Below are 14447 nucleotides of genomic sequence, written 5' to 3' on the forward strand. Positions count from 1 at the left end.
CCGTGTCCGGAAGGGACTTTCCTTGGCGTGGAAGGCAAGCTTGGCGATACGGATATGTAGATCTCCTACCATTGTAACCGACTCTGTGTAACCCTAACCCTCTCCGGTGTCTATATAAACTGGAGGGTTTTAGTCCGTAGGACAACAACAATCATACCATAGGCTAGCTTCTAGGGTTTAGCCTCCTTGATCTCGTGGTAGATCTACTCTTATACTACCCATATCATCAATATTAATAAAGCAGGACGTAGGGTTTTACCTCCATCGAGAGGGCCCGAACCTGGGTAAAACATCGTGTCCCTTGCCTCCTGTTACCATCCGCCTAGACGCACAGTTCGGGACCCCCTACCCGAGACCCGCCGGTTTTGACACCGACATTGGTGCTTTCATTGAGAGTTCCTCTGTGTCGTCGCTTTTAGGCCCGATGGCTCCTCCGATCATCAACAGCGATGCAGTCCTCGGCGAGACTTTTCTCCCCGGACAGATCTTCATCTTCGGTGGCTTCGCACTGCGGGCCAATTCGCTTGGCTAACTGGAGCAGATCGAAAGCTACGCCCTTGGCCATCAGGTCAGATTTGGAAGCTTGAACTATACGGCTGATATCCGCGGAGATTTGATCTACGACGGATTCGAGCCACAGCGGGCCGCACCGCATAGTCACGATGAGCACGATCTAGCTCTGCCACCGAACAGTGCCTTGGAGGCCGCACCCGCATCAGCTCCGGCCCTTAATTCGGAGCCAACCGCGCTGATCGAGGATGGATGGTTGGACACCGCCTCGGGGGCTGCAATCTCTACGGCGATTGAGCCGAACACTAGCCATGTCCTCTGCAAGACCCGTTACTCCGAGGGGCCGAACTCCTCTCCGGACTCCGAGCCCTCCGCGCCTTTGCCGATCGAATCCGATTGGGCGCCGATGATGGAGTTCACCGCCGCGGACATCTTTTAGCACTCGCCCTTTGGCGACATTCTGAAGTCACAAAAGTATCTCTCTTTATCAGGAGAGCCCTAGCCGGACTACAGTCAGCAAGGTTGGGATACGGACTATGAATAAATTCAAAGCCCGCCCACCACCCACTTCGTAGCCACTGTCGATGACTTAACCGACATGCTCGACTTCGACTCTGAAGACATCGACGGTATGGACGCCGATGCAGGAGACGATCAAGAACCAGCACCTATAGGGCACTGGAAAGCCACCTCGTCATATGATATATACATGGTGGATACCCCAAAAGAACGAGATGGCGAAGGAATAGCGGGGGATGACCCCTCGAAGAAACAGCCTAAACGCCGGCGTCAGCGGCGCCGCTCTAAATCCCGCCAAAATAAAAACGGTGATTCCGGCACAGGAGATAATAACACTCCAGATAGCGCCGAAGAATACCCCCTCTAGCAAGATTTAGCACAGGAGGATAGAGAAGCCAGCCCTCGTGAGGGAGCGGCAGACAGAGAGGTCGAGGACAATAACTCTATGCCTCCCTCCGAAGATGAGGCAAGCCTTGATGATGATGAATTCGTCGTGCCAGAGGATCCCGTCGAACAAGAGCGTTTTAAACGCAGGCTTATGGCCATGGCAAGCAGCCTCAAGAAAAAGAAGCAACAGCTTAGGGCTGATCAAGATTTGCTAGCCGACAGATGGACTGAAGTTCTTGCGGCCGAAGAGTATGAACTTGAACGCCCCTCCAAGAGCTACCCAAAATGCAGGTTGCTACCCCGATTAGAGGAGGAAGCACCCACATCACCAGCGCATGACATGGCCGACCGGCCACCTCGTGGCCGTGATAGAGAGGCCTCTCGGCCCTCCACTCAAGCCGCACCCCGGTGCCGCTCAAAATACACTAAGGCACGGGAAAATGCGCCTGACCTGCGAGATATATTGGAGGACAAGGCAAGGCAAACAAGATCGATCTACGGATCGTGCGGCCGCCCCGCAGCACGTGACGCTGATCGTCACTCCGGATATAATAAATCCGGCCGGGCCGAACTCAATAGACAAAGCTCGTTTGAGCTGCGTCGTGATATAGCCCAATATAGAGGCGCCGCACACCCACTATGCTTCACAGACGAAGTAATGGATCATCAAATCCCTGAGGGTTTCAAACCCGTGAACATCGAATCATACGATGGCACTACAGATCCTACAGTATGGATCAAGGATTATCTCCTTCACATCCACATGGCCCGCGGTGATGATCTACACGCCATCAAGTACCTCCCACTCAAACTTAAAGGACCAGCGCGGCATTGGCTTAACAGCTTGCCTGCAGAATCAATTGGTTGTTGGGAGGACCTGGAAGGCGCATTCCTTGACAACTTCTAGGGCACTTATGTGCGACCACCAGACACCGATGACCTAAGCCACATAATTCAGTAGCCAGAGGAATCGGCCAGGCAATTCTAGACACGGTTCCTAACAATGAAAAATCAAATAGTCGTCTGTCCGGACGCAGAGGCCCTCGCAGCCTTCAAGCATAACAACCGTGACGAGTGGCTTGCCCGGCACCTTGGACAGGAAAAGGCGAAACCTATGGCAGCACTCACGACGCTCATGACCCGCTTTTGCACGGGAGAAGACAGCTGGCTGGCTTGTAGCAATAACTTGACCAAGAACCCTGGTAATTTGGATACCAAGGACAACAGTGGAAGGACGCGTCGCAACAAGCAAAAGCGCCGCATTAACAGTGATAATTCTGAGGATATGGCAGTCAATGCCGGGTTCAAAGGCTATAAATCCAGTCAACGGAAAAAGCCATTCAAAAGAAATACTCAGGGCCCGTCCAGTTTGGACCGCATACTCGACCTCTTATGCCAGATACATGGCACCCCCGAAAAGCCAGCCAATCACACCAACAGGGATTGTTGGGTGTTCAAGCAAGCAGGAAAGTTACATGCCGAAAATAGAGACAAGGGGCTGCATAGCGACCACGAGGAGGAGCCCCGGCCGCCGAACAACAGTGGACAGAAGGGTTTCCCCCCACAAGTGCGGACGGTGAACATGATATACGCAACGCACATCCCCAAGAGGGAGCGGAAGCGTGCGATGGAGCCAGTCGCCCCAAAGTTCAACCCATGGTCCTCCTGCCCGATCACCTTTGATCAAAGGGACCACCCCACTAGCATCCGTCATGGCGGATTCGCCGCATTGGTTCTAGACCCAATTATTAACGGTTTTCATCTCACAAGAGTCCTTATGGACGGCGGAAGCAGCCTGAACCTGCTTTACCAGGATACAGTGCGGAAAATGGGCATAGATCCCTCGAGGATTAAGCCCACCAAAACAACCTTTAAAGGCGTCATACCAGGTGTAGAGGCCAACTGTACAGGCTTAGTTACACTTGAAGTGGTCTTCGGATCTCCAGATAATTTCCGAAGCGAGGAGTTAATCTTCGACATAGTCCCGTTCCGCAGTGGCTATCACGCACTGCTTGGGCGAACCGCATTTGCAAAGTTCAATGCGGTACCGCACTACGCATACCTTAAGCTCAAGATGCCAGGCCCTCGAGGTGTGATCACGGTCAATGGAAACACCGAACGCTCCCTCCAAACGGAGGAGCACATGGCGGCCCTCGCAGCGGAAGTACAAAGCAGCCTCTCAAGGCAGTTATCCAGTCCGGCCGTTAAACATCCGGACACTGTCAAGCGCGCCTGGAGTAACCTACAACAAGACCTCCTGGCACGTTTGGAGCAGGCGTAGCAATGCGGCCCCAACCCCAGCCCTCGCGAAATAGCGAAATCAGTGCTTCGCGTACATAACTACGCTCTTGAAATACCATGGGCACAGGGGGAGGGGCACCATCACGGCACGCCCGAAACACGGCTTAAACCGCACTAGGGGCTGCCAATTTCTTCATTCTCTCTTACTTTCAGGACTCCACACTTCGGAAGACCTGTTCGGCAATACAACTGCCGCACAAACGATGCAAGAACCAGGGAAGCAGGAAAGCTACGCTGCATTATGGAACTCCCAGGTGGTCTCTATCACGAGCAGTATACCTGTTTCTCATACTATTCCGCAGCCTGCCCCTGGAAGGGACATGTTAAATAGTCCCGCTTTAATAATTCCAGTATTACACAAATTCACATTTCATATCAAACAACTGTTTGCCAATTTCATATCATGCACATAAATATATTATAACATCACAGTATGGTAGCTACATGAAAACAGCACAATACACCATATAGCTAGTTCAACTTCATATGAACAATGTATTCATTTCCCTAATCGAGATCATCCAGGCTCATCTTATCTACCTCTGCTTTTAGTTCAGTAAGAACCCCTATTTGCACGGGCCAACTGGGAAAGTGCCTCCTCCTTCGCCAACACGATCTTAGCAAAGTCTTTAAAAAAATCTGAGCTCATTCTCCACCTTCAACTTTTTATCCGGCATCTTGAAGTATGCTTTAGCGTTGACAAGACTTTCTCTAAGCCTACGTGTGTTCACTTCCTCATACATGCTCCAGAGCTTCGTTAGGCACATCTTCAAAGACTGTGGCCGCTCTTGATCAACCCACTCCAAGTAAGAACACTTCGGTTCATCCTATAATATTTAACACTAGATCAGTAACAATTGTAGGGGAAATGGGTTTATAGAAACATAGAAAATCACCAATGTTTATTTTGAAAAACTGAAGAAACATGTTAATTATGACATATATTCTCAAAAAGATCAATGTGCAAACGAAATAATTGGTACTGAGACAACAACCAAATTCTGGAACATCAAAAGCTATACTTAACTACAATGGCGCTACAAGTTCTTACTCATGTACAATAAATAACAAATAGAACATTTTATGAGGAAGGTAAGTATAACTGCAACAACATAGCGACAGTGTTTGGATGACAGCAAATTGATACTAACAGGTGTGTACATGCACAAATTTAGTAACATAGAACTAATAGCACTAAGGCCGTCCAATATGTATGCCAAAACTTGTGTAAAGACAACTGTTGCTACATCTCGCACCTGTGCCCTGAACTGGCGAGCCGATGCAGCGGAAAAAAAACAGGGACCCGGACTCCGGAGCACGTAGTTGCTCCGATGCCCAGTTCCTTCGTGCCATAAAGATTTAGTATTTTACTGCTTGGCTGCTCGGATGTGTGGACCACAGTTGGCTGCACAAACTGCTGAAATGGTGCCAAATAATTTTCTAACGGTACCGCTGATGAGATGGCAACAATTTAAGATACTAGGTACAAACTGTGACACTGTCTTAGGATGCGTTTGGTTCAAGGTGTGGTATGAATGGGTTGGGACTGTGACAGTTTCTGAATCGCATCTAACAAATGATTTGTAACAACAGAAGAGGGTCTAACCTTCTCTGCACATGCCAGAAACTTCCTCCCAGTGTCCACAGAATCAAACACAAGTAGCTTCACGCATGGAGATTGATGGTGACAACCAGCAGATAGATCTTCAGCCACCCTGCTCCATTCGTTGCCACTGATGGTCTTCAGGAGCTACAAGAGGAAGAAACGACTCAAATCGACCTCCGGGTAAAAATCGTTCATTCCAAGTCATAGCCCAAGAGAGAGAAGAGAGGCATACCCGGGTGGTGAAGGAGTAGTCATCGGAGGAGGAACCATTGGAGATGTCTTTGAAGAAGACCATGGCGAGCCCGGCGGTAGGATGCGAGACGGCGAGAGCTAGGAAGCGGCTATAGCATAGTAAGGAAGGAAGGAGGAAACAGGAGAAATGTGACTTGTGGTCGGGGAGAAAAGGGGTTGGGGAAGGGGGCGGGGGTAGATATTTTTGGCGATAGGCCAAAATTTTGGAAATGTGGAGGGAAACTTTGCGCGTGGTGCCGCCGGACCATTCACTTTGAACGATTGTGTGCATCGCAAATGATTCTTCTGCTTTACGCGCATGGGATGAGTTTGATAATTGAAATTTTGGTCTCAAGGCATGGGCACATTCACTTTGAACGTGCGCGGTGCTGCCAGACCATTCACTTTGAACGATTGTGTGCATCGCAAGAAATTCTTCTACTTTACGCGCATGGGAGGAGTTTGTTAATTCAAATTTTGGTGGAAATTTCCCCGAGTACGTCATTGCATAATTTAACATCGCTTGCTAATTTGGGCACACAAAAGAGCGTACAACAGACAGACCACACTTTCTGAATCGAGCAATTTTAGTAATTACACAGAGCCAATTGACCTAAACATTGCTCTAACAAAAGACCAGCATTAGAAACAAAGTTTAAGTACGCATAATCAAAAATCCGGCACTACGCTGGCCTATGCATTGCTACCTCTTGAGCACTACGTTGGTTTTCCCTTGAAGAGGAAAGGGTGATGCAGCAAAGTAGCGTAAGTATTTCCCTCAGTTTTTGATAACCAAGGTATCAATCCAGTAGGAGGCTACGCGCGAGTCCCTCGCACCTACACAAAACAAATAAATCCTCGCAACCAACGCGATAAGGGGTTGTCAATCCCTACATGGTCACTTACGAGAGTGAGATCTGATAGATATGATAAGATAATATTTTTGGTACTTTTATGATAAAGATGCAAAGTAAAAAAAGTAAAATAAAAACGACGCAAGAAATAGCTAAGTGTGGAAGATTAATATGATGGAAATAGACCCGGGGGCCATAGGTTTCACTAGTGGCTTCTCTCAAGAGCATAAGTATTTTACGGTGGGTGAACAAATTACTGTTGAGCAATTGACAGAATTTAGCATAGTTATGAGAATATCTAGGTATGATCATGTATATAGGCATCACGTCCGAGACAAGTAGACCGACTCCTGCCTGCATCTACTACTATTACTGCACACATCGACCGCTATCCAGCATGCATCTAGAGTATTAAGTTCATAAAAACAAAGTAACGCTTTAAGCAAGATGACATGATGTAGAGGGATAAATTCATGCAATATGATAAAAACCCCATCTTGTTATCCTCGATGGCAACAATACAATACGTGCCTTGCTGCCCCTACTGTCACTGGGAAAGGACACGGCAAGATTGAACCCAAAGATAAGCACTTCTCCCATTGCAAGAAAGATCAATCTAGTAGGCCAAACAAAACTGATAATTCGAAGAGACTTGCAAATATAACCAATCATACATAAAAGAATTCAGAAGATTCAAATATTGTTCATAGATAAACTTGATCATAAAGCCACAATTCATCGGTCTCAACAAACACACCGCAAAAGAAGATTACATCGAATAGATCTCCATGAGAGAGGGGGAGAACATTGTATTGAGATCCAAAAAGAGAGAAGAAGCCATCTAGCTAATAACTATGGACCCGAAGGTCTGAGGTAAACTACTCACACATCATCGAAGAGGCTATGGTGTTGATGTAGAAGCCTCCGTGATCGATGCCCCCTCCGGCGGAGCTCCAGAACAGGCCCCAAGATGGGATCTTGTGGGTACAGAAGGTTGCGGCGGTGGAATTAGGTTTTTGGCTCCGTTTTTGATCGTTTGGGGGTACGTAGGTATATATAGGAGGAAGGAGTACGTCGGTGGAGCAACGTGGGGCCCATAAGGGTGGAGGGCGCGCCTGGGCAGGTAGGCGCTCCCCCTTCCTCGTGGCTTCCTCTTTGATTTCTTGATGTAGGGTCCAAGTCGTCTGGATCATGTTCGTTCTGAGAATCACGTCCCGAAGGTTTCATTCCGTTTGGACTCCGTTTGATATTCTTTTTCTGCGAAACTCTGAAATAGGCAAAACACAACAATTCTGGGCTGGGCCTCCGGTTAATAGGTTAGTCCCAAAAATAATATAAAAGTGAATAATAAAGCCGAATAATGTCCAAAACAAAAGATAATATAGCATGGAGCAATCAAAAATTATAGATACGTTGGAGACGTATCAAGCATCCCCAAGCTTAATTCCTGCTCGTCCTCGAGTAGGTAAATGATAAAAACGGAATTTTTGATGTGGAATGCCACTAGGCATAATTTCAATGTAATTCTTCTTAATTGTGGTATGAATATTCAGATCCGAAAGTTTCAAGATAAAAGTTCAATATTGACATAGAAATAATAATACTTCAAGCATACTAACTAAGCAATTATGTCCTCTCAAAATAACATGGCCAAAGAAAGTTCATCCCTACAAAATCATATACTTTAGTCATGATCCATTTTCTTCTCACAAGAATGCTCTCATCATGCACAACCCCGATGACAAGCCAAGCAATTGTTTCATACTTTAGTAATCTCAAACTTTATAAACCTTCATGCAATACATGAGCGTGAGCCATGGATATAGCACTATGGGTGGAATAGAGTATAATGATGGGGGTTATGTGGAGAAGACAAAAAAGGAGAAAGTCTCACGTCAACGAGGCTAATCAATGAGCTATGGAGATGCCCATCGATTGATGTTAATGCAAGGAGTAGGCATTGCCATGCAACGGATGCACTAGAGCTATAAATGTATGAAAGCTCAACAAAAGAAACTAAGTGGGTGTGCATCCAACTTACTTGCTCACGAAGACCTAGGGCACTTGAGGAGGCCCATTGTTGGAATATACAAGCCAAGTTCTATAATGAAAAGATTCCCACTAGTATATGAAAATGACAAAACAAGAGACTCTCTATCATGAAGATCATGGTGCTACTTCGAAGCACAAGTGTGGTAAAAGGATAGTAGCATTGTCCCTTTTTTTGGGCCTTCTTTTTTTATTTGGCCTTTCGCTTTTTTTGGGACAATGCTCTATTAAATGGTGATCATCACGCTTCTATTCATTTACAACTCAATGATTACAACTCGTTAATAAAACAAGGTATCACTCTATATGAATGCCTACGGCGGTGTATAGGGATATGCAATGAACCAAGAGTGACATGTATGAAAGAATTATGAATGGTGGCCTTGCCACAAATACTGTGTCAACTACATGATCATGCTAAGCAATATGACAATGATGAACTTGTCATGATAAACGGAACGGTGGAAAGTTGCATGGCAATATATCTCGGAATGGCTATGGAAATGCCATAATAGGTAGGTATGGTGGCTGTTTTGAGGAAGATATAAGGATGTTTATGTGTGAAAGAGCGTATCATATCACGGGGTTTGGATGCACCGGCGAAGTTTGCACCAACTCTCAATGTGAGAAAGGGCAATGCACGGTACCGAAGAGGCTAGCAATGATGGAAGGGTGAGAGTGTGTATAATCCATGGACTCAACATTAGTCATAATGAACTCACATACTTATTGCAAAAATCTACATGTCATCAAAACCCAAGCACTACGCGCATGCTCCTTGGGGGATAGATTGGTAGGAAAAGACCATCGCTCGTCCCCGACCGCCACTCATAAGGAGGACAATCAAAGAACACCTCATATTTCAAATTTGTTACATAACGTTTACCATACGTGCATGCTACGGGACTTGCAAACTTCAACACAAGTATTTCTCAAATTCACAGCTACTCAACTAGCACAACTTTAATATCACTACCTCCATATCTCAAAACAATGATCAAGCATCAAACTTCTCTTAGTATTCAAAACACTCATAAGAAAGTTTTTACTAATCTTGAATACCTAGCATATTAGGATTATTTAAGCAAATTACCATGCTATTTAAGACTCTCAAAATAATCTAAGTGAAGGATGAGAGACCAATAGTTTATATAAAACAAATTCACCACCGTGCTCTAAAAGATATAAGGAAGTACTAGAGCAAAACTGTATAACTCAAAAGATATAAGTGAAGCACATAAAGTATTCTAATAATTTCCGAATCATGTGTGTCTCTCTCAAAAGGTGTGTACAGAAAAGATGATTGTGGTAAACTAAAAAGCAAAGACTCAAATGATACAAGACGCTACAAGCAAAACACATATCATGTGGTGAATAAAAATATAGCTCCAAGTAAAGTTACCGATGGAAGTAGACGAAAGAGGGGATGCCTTCCGGGGCATCCCCAAGCTTTGGCTTTTTAGTGTCCTTATATTATCTTGGGGGTGCCATGGGCATCCCCAAGCTTAGGCTCTTTCCACTCCTTGTTCCATAATCCATCAAATCTTTCACCCAAAACTTGAAAACTTCACAACACAAAACTCAACAGAAAATCTCGTGAGCTCCGTTAGCGAAAGAAAACAAAAGACCACTTCAAGTTACTGTAATGAACTCATCATTTATTTATATTGGTGTTAAAACTACTGTATTCCAACTTCTATATGGTTTATAAACTAATTTACTAGCCATAGATTCATCAAAATAAGCAAACAACACACGAAAAACAGAATATGTCAAAAACAGAACAGTCTGTAGTAATCTGTAACTAACGCAAACTTCTGGAACTCCAAAAAATCAGCCAAAATAGGAAGAACTAGAAAATTTGTTTATTTATCATAAGAAATGGGAATCGAGGTTTTATCACGTTCTGCTGATTTTTAACAATTATTTTCGTGAAGAGAAAGTTTCTGGAAATTTCTGCAAGATCAAATAACTATCATCCAAGAAGATCCTATATGTTTAACTTGGCACGAACACTAATTAAAACATAAAAACACATCTAACCAGAGGACAGAACAAATATTTATTCCTAAACATAAGAAAAAAGCAAAATACTAAAAATAAAATTGGGTTGCCTCCCAACGAGCGCTATCGTTTAACGCCCCTAGCTAGGCATAAATAATTTTAATGATGCTCGCATGAGAGACAAGAATTGAAGCACAAAGAGAGCATCAAATAGCATGTGACAAACACATCTAAGTCTAACATACTTCCTATGCATAGGCATTTTATAAGCAAACAAATTATCAAGGCAAGCAAAAACTAGCATATGGCAGGATGATGAAAGAGACGATAGCAATCTCAACATGACGAGAGGTAATTTAGTAACATGAAAATTTCTACAACCATATTTTCCTCTCTCATAATAATTAAATGTAGGATCATAAGCAAATTCAACAATATAGCTGTCACATAACATATTCTCAACATGGTCCACATGCATGCGAAGTTGACACTCTTCCAAAATAGTGGGATTAACATTAGCTAAAGTCATGACCTCTCCAAACCCACTTTTATAAAAAAATCATAGGATTGAACATTCTCCAAATATGTGGGATCTAAAGTTGACAATCTTCCAAACCAACTATCAATATTATTGCAAACTCTATTATCAATCTCATATTCATCATGGGGCTTAAATAAATTTTCAAGATCATAAGAAGAATCACCCCAATCATGATCATTGCAACAAGTAGTAGACATAGCGAAACTAGCATCCCCAAGCTTAGGGTTTTGCATATTATTAGCACAATTGACATCAAGAGAATTTATAGTAAAATCATTGCAATCATGCTTTTTATTCAGAGATCTATCGTGAATCACTTCATAAAGCATTTCATCACAATTTTAAAATTCACGGATTTCAAGCAAAACCTCATAAAGATAATCTAGTGCACAAAACTCACTAGCAATTGGTTCATCATAATTGGATCTCTTAAAAAGATTGGCAAGCGGATGAGGATCCATAGATCTTTTAGCAAGCGAAGATGCAAGCAAAAAGAAGGCACATGGTAACACAAGATTAAGCGGAAGGGGGGCGAAGAAAACGGCAATGGTGAAGTGGGGGGGAGGAAAACGAGAGGCAAATGGCAAATAATGTAATGCAGGAGATAAGGGTTTGTGATGGGTACTTGGTATGTTGACTTTTGCGCAGACTCCCTGGCAACGGCGCCAGAAATCCTTCTTGCTACCTCTTGAGCACTGCGTTGGTTTTCCCTTGAAGAGGAAAGGGTGATGCAGCAAAGTAGCGTAAGTATTTCCCTCAGTTTTTGAGAACCAAGGTATCAATCCAGTAGGAAGCTACGCGCGAGTCCCTCACACCTACACGGTCACTTATGAGAGTGAGATCTGATAGATATGATAAAATAATATTTTTGGTATTTTTATGATAAAGATGCAAAGTAAAAAAAAGTAAAATAAAAATGATGCAAGAAATAGCTAAGTGTTGGAATATTAATATGATGGAAATAGACCCAGGGGCCATAGGTTTCACTAGTGGCTTCTCTCAAGAGCAAAATTATTTTATGGTGGGTGAACAAATTACTGTTGAACAATTGATAGAATTGAGCATAGTTAGGAGAATATCTAGGTATGATCATATATATAGGCATCACATCCAAGACAAGTAGACCGACTCTTGCTTGCATCTACTACAATTACTCCACACACTGAACGCTATCCAGCATACATCTAGAGTATTAAGTTCATAATAACAGAGTAACGCCGTAAGCAAGATGACATGATGTAGAGGGATAAATTCATGCAGTATGATAAAAATCTCATCTTGTTATCCTCGATGGAAACAATACAATACGTCCCTTGCTGCCCCTACTGTCACTGGGAAAGGACGCCGCAAGATTGAACCCAAAGCTAAGAACTTCTCCCATTGCAAGAAAGATCGATCTAGTAGGCCAAACGAAAATGATAATTTGAAAAGACTTGCAAAGATAACCAATCATACATAAAAGAATTCAGAAGATTCAAATATTGTTCATAGATAAACTTGATCATAAACCCACAATTCATCGGTCGCAACAAACACACCGCAAAAGAAGATTACATCGAATAGATCTCCACGAGAGAGGGGGAGAACATTGTATTGAGATCCAAAAAGAGACAAGAAGCCATCTAGCTAATAACTATGGACCCGAAGGTTTGAGGTAAACTACTCACACATCATCGGAGAGGCTATGGTGTTGATGTAGAAGCCCTCCGTGATCGATGCCCCCTCCGGCGGAGCTCCGGAACAAGCCCCAAGATGGGATCTCGTGGGTACAGAAGGTTGCGGCGGTGGAATTAGGTTGTTGGCTCCGTTTCTGATCATTTGGGGGTACGTAGGTATATATCATTTGGGGGTACGTAGGTATATATAGGAGGAAGGAGTACGTCGGTGGAGCAACGTGGGGCCCATAAGGGTGGAGGGCGCGCCTGGGCAGGTAGGCGCTCCCCCTTCCTCGTGGCTTCCTCTTTGATTTCTTGACGTAGGGTCCAAGTCCTCTGGATCATGTTCGTTCCGAGAATCACGTTCCCGAAGGTTTCATTCCGTTTGAACTCCATTTGATATTCTTTTTCTGTGAAACTCTGAAATAGGCAAAAAATAGCAATTCTGGGCTAGGCCTCCGGTTAATAGGTTAGTCCCAAAAATAATATATAAGTGAATAATAAATCCCAATAATGTCCAAAACATAAGATAATATAGCATGGAGCAATCAAAAATTATAGATACGTTGGAGACGTATCATGCATCGCCGGTGTGAGATGAGACGTCGATGACTTGTCCTGGCGACATGCCGCCCTTGGTGGACTCCGCGTCCCCCCTGCTGAAGTCGACCGCATCCTCGTCCTCGGCGCCGCCCTCACGGTTGTAGTACTCGTAGTAGTGGCTGCGTCAGAGCTCGCATTGGTACTCCACCGCCGATTCCTCGACGGACAGACTCTTCTCTACCTCGACCTCTCGACCTCGGCCATGCGCAACTCCTCCTCCTGGCACTCCTCGATCTCCGCCGCCTCCTGCATCTCCAGCTCCCGCTCGGCGACCTCATGAGGAAGCAGGTGCTCCATGGCCACTGTCGCCCTTTCAGACATGGGTTGCATGCTGCAGTCCGAGGTGGCCTGGAATATCTTGGCGTGTGCATCCTCGATCTTGGTGTGGATGGCCTCGACCCGGGCCAGGGCGACATCAGCAGCACGGACGGCAGCTCGAGCTCTCTCAGCGTTGGCAGCCTCCGTCGCAGTACCAGCTGCAGCCGTCTCGGCTGCTGCAGCTACCCTGTCGGCTGCCGTAGACGCCCTCTTGGCGGAAGCGGCCGCGCTCAATGCGGATGCCGCGGCACTCTTGGCGTAGGCGGCGGCGCTCGGGAGGGGGGGACGCAACCATCGTACGGGCCTTAACAAAGCGTTCCCATGGTGTCATCTTTTCAAGAAGGGGGTGCGGGAATGGGGATCGGGGTTCGTGGATTGGGGGGTTGCCATCTCTAAAGCAGATGAGCCAGCAAAGCTTAAGGAGGGAGACTTAAATAGATCCAGATATTTGTTGGGGAACGCAGTAATTTCAAAAAAAATCCTACGCACTCGCAAGATCTATCATGGTGATGCATAGCAACAAGAGGGGAGAGTGTAGTCCACGTACCCTCGTAGACCGTAAGCGGAAGCATTATGACAACGCAGTTGATGTAGTCGTGCGTCTTCATGATCTGACCGATCCTAGTACCGAAAGTATGGCACCTCCGCGATCTGCACATGTTCAGCTAGGTGACGTCCCACGAACTCTTGATCCAGCTGAGTGTCGATGGACAGCTTCGTCAGCACGACGACGTGATGACGGTGATGATGAAGCTACCGGCGCAGGGCTTCGCCTAAGCACTCCAACGATATGACCGAGGTGGATTATGGTGGAGGGGGGCACCGCACACGGCTAAGACAATGTCTGTTGTTGTGTTCTAGGGTGCCCC

General features: G+C 45.2%; 1 protein-coding gene across 1 annotated transcript in view; it reads right to left on the bottom strand.

Annotated features, from left to right (window-relative positions):
* LOC125506655 (anaphase-promoting complex subunit 5-like) overlaps positions 1–13873 on the bottom strand; it is an 18401-nt gene extending 4528 nt beyond the window's left edge. The window contains exon 1 of the mRNA XM_048671422.1: positions 13734–13873. Coding sequence (XP_048527379.1) covers positions 13734–13873 — 140 coding nt within the window. The remainder of the gene's footprint in view (positions 1–13733) is intronic.
* Between the last annotated feature and the right edge of the window lie 574 nt (positions 13874–14447).

This window comes from Triticum urartu, chromosome 5 (assembly GCF_003073215.2).
Source record: "Triticum urartu cultivar G1812 chromosome 5, Tu2.1, whole genome shotgun sequence".
In the NCBI taxonomy this organism is placed as follows: Eukaryota; Viridiplantae; Streptophyta; class Magnoliopsida; order Poales; family Poaceae; genus Triticum; species Triticum urartu.